This window comes from Triturus cristatus, chromosome 1_2 (assembly GCF_964204655.1).
Source record: "Triturus cristatus chromosome 1_2, aTriCri1.1, whole genome shotgun sequence".
In the NCBI taxonomy this organism is placed as follows: Eukaryota; Metazoa; Chordata; class Amphibia; order Caudata; family Salamandridae; genus Triturus; species Triturus cristatus.
Window position 1 is genome coordinate 328,771,513 of NC_140580.1, and position 6,582 is coordinate 328,778,094.

The 6,582-nt window shown below is 45.0% G+C and overlaps 1 protein-coding gene across 1 annotated transcript; it reads left to right on the forward strand.

Moving 5' to 3' along the window:
* Nucleotides 1–573: 573 nt before the first annotated feature.
* Nucleotides 574–5,947, forward strand: LOC146867257 (uncharacterized). Its single transcript, XM_085620563.1, has 3 exons — nucleotides 574–1,378; nucleotides 4,068–4,205; nucleotides 4,476–5,947. Exons 1-3 carry the CDS (start codon nucleotides 574–576, stop codon nucleotides 5,945–5,947), a joined length of 2,415 nt encoding a protein of 804 aa, XP_085476689.1.
* Nucleotides 5,948–6,582: the final 635 nt, after the last annotated feature.

A 6,582-nucleotide genomic window follows, 5' to 3' on the forward strand; every position in this document is an offset into this window, starting at 1 on the left:
ACTTTGGAACTGAAGGACGATTTGAACACTAATATAAGATTTAAAGTGGGTAAAGTCATAGCGAAGCTTCATTTCAGGCCGCGACGTGGTGAAGTGTACTAGAATAATGATTTTACCTGAAAATTACGGCGACGCGTCGCTCTATAGGGATTACTATAGAGCACAAGCCGGCTCAGGCCTCCCGGGGTTCCACGGGGCACCTATTATGTACGGGGCGGGTGTTGGCGGTATATTCAGAAGCCTTTTCAGAAAAGCAGTACCGCTTTTAAGAAGAGGGTTCCAGTTGGTAAAACCGCACGTGAAAACCGCTGCAGCAAATATTGCCCGAGACGTCGCAGGGCACGTTTCGGGGGCGGTGATGAAAAAGTTTACCAAAACGGGTCAAGAAGGCTCAGGTTTAATCTATCTCGAAAGAGGAAGGAAGAGAAAAAGGGGTGTATCACTAAGGGGGCCGCCCGCGTTCCTTCAAAGCGTTGTGAAGCGCCGGCGACCGGCTCAAAAGAGTTCGCTTAAGACCCGGAGAAGACACGGAAAAAAACGAGTCTCTAAGGGCAACATATTTTAAATCGGACCATGGCCTCCGTCCCTTGCGGTTCCCAGGAATGCACAAAGTCAGAGTTGGACCTATTCCAAGTACCACCAACGCAAACCAGCATTGAAAGTTCTCTATATGTCGAAGTACCGCCACTTTCAGCCCTGTCAGACACAGCCCCCTTAGAGTTCTTCATAGCTCGGTCGGATGACTACCTGGACCTTTCAGCTACCCTGATTTATCTGTCGTGCAAAATTACTAACGCAGACGGATCCGATTTGGACGCCGCAGCCCGAGTGGCGTTTTCTCCATACCCCATAGCCTCACTTTTTAACCAACTGGATGTGAGCCTCGGCGACCGGCTCATCAGCCAGTCAAACAACACGTATCCATACAGGGCTTATCTCGAAACGGTACTTAATTATGGGGACCCCACTTTAAAACGCCAACTTTCTGCAGGTCTCTTCTACAGAGACACCGCTGGAGAGCACGAGGACACGACTTTAAACGGTGCTAACGCGGGATTTAAGAGCAGAGCTAGCTTTACAGCCCGAAGTCGTAAAGTGGAACTGATTGGGCAATTACACTGCGATTTATTTTTCCAAGACAAATTAATGCTTAACGGTCTAGATGTGAAGATTAAACTGATTCGAAATAAAGACACTTTTTGCTTAATGAGCGGCGACGCAGAAAATTACAAAGTGCATATCTTAGCGGCGTCACTATTTGTGAAACGTGTCAAAGTGAGCCCGGTGGTGCGTTTAGCTCACGCCGAGACTCTGTTAACCAGTAATGCCAAGTACCCCATCGAAAGAGTGGAGCTCAAAGTGTTCAGCATCCCAGCCGGTGCGCTACTATCGAATACTGAGAATATTTTTTTCGGATTTTTGCCAAGAACTGTAATAGTAGCGCTGGTCGATAACGCAGCATTTAGCGGTGAATATGGCAGAAACCCCTTTAATTTCAAGCATTATAATATATCTCACAGCAGCCTCTCCGTAGACGGCCAAGCTATACCGGCAAAACCATACACGCCGTCATTTGGAACTGGGGGTGTGGCTAGAGAATATTTGGGTGTGCTGCAAGTTGCTGGGAAGTACGCATCAGACCGACCCTTCTTTGTGGATCGTGTAGAGTATTCGAAAGGCTATTCTATGCTGGCTTTCGATCTATGCCCTGACAACGACGTGGGTGGCGGCCATTTTTCGATACAAAAATCAGGCAATGTACGTCTGGAGCTCCGTTTTAGCGCCGCTCTACCGTCTACTATAAACCTTCTGATTTACGCTGTCTTTCAGAATGTTATACAGATTAACCATAGGCGAGAGGTGCTAATCGACTATATGTGATGAATACGTGGCAACTGGAACGTTTTCTCGCCAAAGACGAGACGGCAAAACATTCATTTTTAGGTGTATTCGCAGCTGACACTCTACCAATGTATCTGGGTAATCGCCAGCGACCGCTTCATTTAATAGTCAATACAGACGGTAAAGATCAAAGGGGTCGACACTGGTTAGCAATATTTCTAACAGAAAAGGACTCTGAGTTTTTTGACTCCTATGGCGTGCCACCAAACAGTTATCTGTACCCCAATACCATATGGCAATTTTTAAAAAGAAACACTTCAGGCCTAATAACATTTCATGAAAACCAGATTCAGGATGATGTATCATTTACCTGCGGGGCACATTGTTTGTTTTATTTATTTCATAGATGCCGTGGTGTAGACTTTGAAAGCATTTTAAAAATGTATTCAGCTGATTTGAAGGCAAATGATGCTCTAGTAACAAGGTTTGTGTTGAGGCAATTACGCAGATTGAAAAGAGGCCGTGTAAATAACAGACCGATGCAAAATTGTATTTCATTCACTGATAATATACATGTTTACAGTGTTTATGATAACTAGCAGACATCCACAAGGTCTATTTTACGCTCTCATTGGACTTTTAAAATCATATTTGTACCGAACATTTTTACTCTGTGATATAAAATGTATCTAAATAAATTGCATGAAAAAAGCCCTTAACTTTACGTGTCGGTCTGACTTTTTTCAGCACCTAGATGCCACGTTAATGCACCGTGGTTTATATTCATCCTGAAATGCTTAGACAGGCTATTGTCCACATATGGTGCCTGGTGTGCTGTCGAGGTTTGCAAAAAATATGAATAAAAAAAGGGGGGCCTAACTTTACGTGTCGGTCTGACTTTTTTCAGCACCTAGCTGCCACGTTAATGCACCGCTGTTTATATTCATCCTGAAATGCTTAGACAGGCTATTGTCCGCATATGGTGCCTAGTGTGCTGTCGAGGTTTGCAAAAAATATGGATAAAATAAGGGGGGCCTAACTTTACGTGGCGGTCTGACTTTTTTCAGCACCTTGCTGCCACGTTAATGCACAGCTGTTTATATTCAACCTGAAATGCTTAGTGGATTATACCGTTTAATTCTCGACACACGAAGACATACGTGGTATTGTGAGTTGTGGCGGGAAACTGTCGGGTTTTGGGTATAAAAACGTGAGGTCTGCAAGAACATTCAGGCTGGAGCTCTCAGGAAAGCTACGACGCTCCAACCAACGGCGCTGGTGACACCTTCATTCTCCCACCACATCGGGCGCTTGAAAAGCTGAAGCCCCTGAAAGATTTCACCACCTGATGACTGAGCACCGTTTCCATTTATGAACATGTCTGAGGACCAAGAATTGTTGGTAAGAAGATTGTTTTATGTTTTTTATATAATCCTCTAGCTCTTTTTGAAGTTGCGCTTCTATTAGCGTCATCTCTCAAAGGTTAAATGCTTTTTTATCAGGGATGTAAGCTTTTTTTCCGGCTCAGACTGTCACACTAAGACGAATTAGACCGAAGTCCCGGGCAATGTTCTAACATGTGGTTCTAATTAAGTCTTTCGCTCCTCTGTCAAAAGGTTTTAAGCAATAGATAAAATTAGGTGAAACTCGGGGTGTTTTGAATTAACTGTAACTGCTAGTCAGGAACCGTGAAAGATGCATAAAAAAACAAAAAGTGTGTGTGTGTGTGTGTGTTTGCGTTTTTTTTTTTTTTTGTTTTGCCGGACCCCGTCTGAAATGCTCTAGCATGTGGTTCTAATTCAGTTTTTCACGTCGTCGTCAAAAGACTTTTAGTACTGTTACAGCAGCTGGCATTTTAAGCAATAGGAAATATGACATGACTCTCGGTGTGTTTAGATTTTGCACATGCTCTTACCTCAAAGACTATCTGCTCATTGATCCGTGTTTTTAAGTCAAGGACTAGTCCGCCTCCTTGCTTTACAGATCATGATTTAATAACGCCCGAGGTCTTAAATAATGTCACTATATAGCCTGGGGCCAGCGAGCCGGGGTTGAGCTGCGGCTTGAAAAGCAGCTAATTTGACAACTAAGGTCTGGGTCTATTTCTGCGGTCGTGTGTGTGTGTGTGTGTGTGTGTGTGTGTGTGTGTGTGTGTACTTTTGTTTGCATGAGCTTGTAAATACGTATAGCGGTGCTTTCAAGTAATTTAATTTAAACCGATATAGGAAATGTGTTACAGCTGTTTGCATTTTTGTCTTCGCAGGAAGTGGCCGAGGCGGCAGACGCACTTTTATTCGACACTGCGCTTGAAGGCCCTAATCCTATCGCAGCCAGTCAAATTTGCGGCTTCAGCGCGCATGCTGGTAAGAATTAATTCTCTTTTCTACTGGTAGTATGTTCTACCATAGACCATGCTGATGTGCGCGTGCTTGTGCGTGTGCGTGTGTGTGTGTGTGTGTGTGTGTGTGTGTGTGTGCTTGTGTGTGTGTGTGTGTGTGTGTGTGTGTGTGTGTGTGTGTGTGTGTGTGTGCTTGCGCTGCCACTCTCAGTCTAGTTGTAGCACTGATGACTATTGAGGACTCTTCCGACTGTTCATTGCTTGAATTAAAATTGTGTTTTTTGCTCTTACTTAGATAAAACTGATGATGCAATCTCCATCCAACACGTGCAGCAATCAAATACACAACAACCGGTTGTACAAAGGAGTTCAAGGTTGCCGCCTGACGATCTGAAAAGCAAAGGTCAGAAGCGTAAAGAAGCGAGGCGGCGAGGGCCACCACAAACATTGCAGGGTGGTTTTGGGGGGAGTACTGTTGGGGGGCCTGCATTGCATGAGTTTCCACCGGTGTCTGTAAATGGTGGCGGTTTGAGAAAGAGACACTCTGGCTGTAAAGAAAAGGGTGATCAAAAGCGCAATAGGAAAGCGAATGCTAATGATAACAATTCTGCTACTCTACAGACCTTCCAGGTTTCGAATTCAAACACGCCTACCCCTGGTTGCGTTCTCCCCAGCCGAAATTCAGAACAGATTCTAGGTGTCACAACGCACCCTTGCAGCGATACTCCGGTATTAGTGCACCCCCCACCTACTCCTACCCCCAAGTCTCACTCTCAACCATCAAAGAACTTGCATGCGCAACCAGCAAACGCCATTATTCCCCCCGATGAACAAGAAATAATTTCGCTGCTTGACGATGATGACTGTTGGGGGGAAAACGCGAATGTACCCGTTCAACAAAACAGATCAAAAGCAGGGCCAGCTGTACACAGCGAATGCTCCAAGAACCCACGCTCACAAGGGGGGTGTCACACAGATGTTACAATAGGAGGAGGACCCGCCATCACCAGTCCCCCAGTAAGGTTCGCACCAGGTGCTATTCACCATAATTTAAAGACTGAAATTGCCCACAGTGCTGCAGCAAACGGGGCGTCCGCAGCGGCGCTACAAGCTCCTAGACATAACCCCACACCACCCCTAAACATTACCGCAGTAACATCAGCATGCCACGATATTTTACCTTTAATAACAAACCTTAGGGGAAGCACTCTTAACACAGCATCTATCTGCGAAGCTATTATTTTTGCTTTAAGTAATCGTGATACAGTAGCTCAGATACAAGCCATTGAACGCATCAAAGCTGGCATCGTACGTATACAGCAAAATTTAGAGAAATCACTTTCAGCTGCTTTAGTAACTGCTCAAAATCAGCTCGAGACCTCTGTCTCCTCGCGCGCCATAGATGATGTCCTAAGTGTCAAAAAACCACTTAACGTTGAGATAAAGACACCACTTGACCCCCGCAGTGGGGCTGCTGCTGCTGCTGTTAAAGCTTCACTTCCCAGCGACGCGGCTGTACTTCAGGCAATTTACGCCATTTTTCCCCTAATAAATACCCTAGAAGGATTAGGCTTGAACTCTGCACCCGTCAGTTCATCCGTTTTTAATGTTCTACGTGTACAGGAAGCTTCCGGACATATCGGCGGCATAACAGATGTCAAACTAGCAGTAGAGGACGTGATCCAAAATACTCAGACTTCGCTCGCATCTATTTTAGCAGATGCCCAAGCCAACCTTGATTCCTTGAGTCTCGACTCGGGAAACTGATAATGACCCCCAAAGAGCATAGGTCGCCGAGAAGGTCTGAAACTACAGTCGCCAAACGTAAAGAGAAATGGTTAGCCGCTAAAGTAGTCAGAAATCGGTTAGCCAAAAACCTAAAAAGAGCCAAAAACCATTTGAGAAATATACGCCGTAATATTCAAAGCAACAATGGGTATTTACCACCGAGCCCCACGCAGTTAGAGCAAACACCTCAGAGAACAGCTGTCGCTTGCGATAATTCTAGCATCAGTAACAACCCTGCGCCGGTGTTTTTAGAAAGCGTGCGACAATATCAAAGAGTTATCAAAAAATTTAGAGCTATAGAATTTTATGAAGAATTTCGTTTTGTCAATCTTCATCTCATAGATTCTATTAGACTGGCCCTAGAAGCGGTTATTAACTCTATCCAACTGCTGCTGGACCAAATGGCCCCAGACATAGGCCCCAACGATTATGTACAAATTCGCCTGAGCGGCGGTGGTCTGGCTAACTCTTTTTACACTCGCAGGCTACCGCATCACGACCTAGATGCCTCAGATTTCTTAAACAAAATTGTTGACATGATGAATAGCAATGCAGAGATTCTGGGGTCACAAAGTTTAACACTTGTTGTGACTGTGATAAAAAGTAGGGGCGGC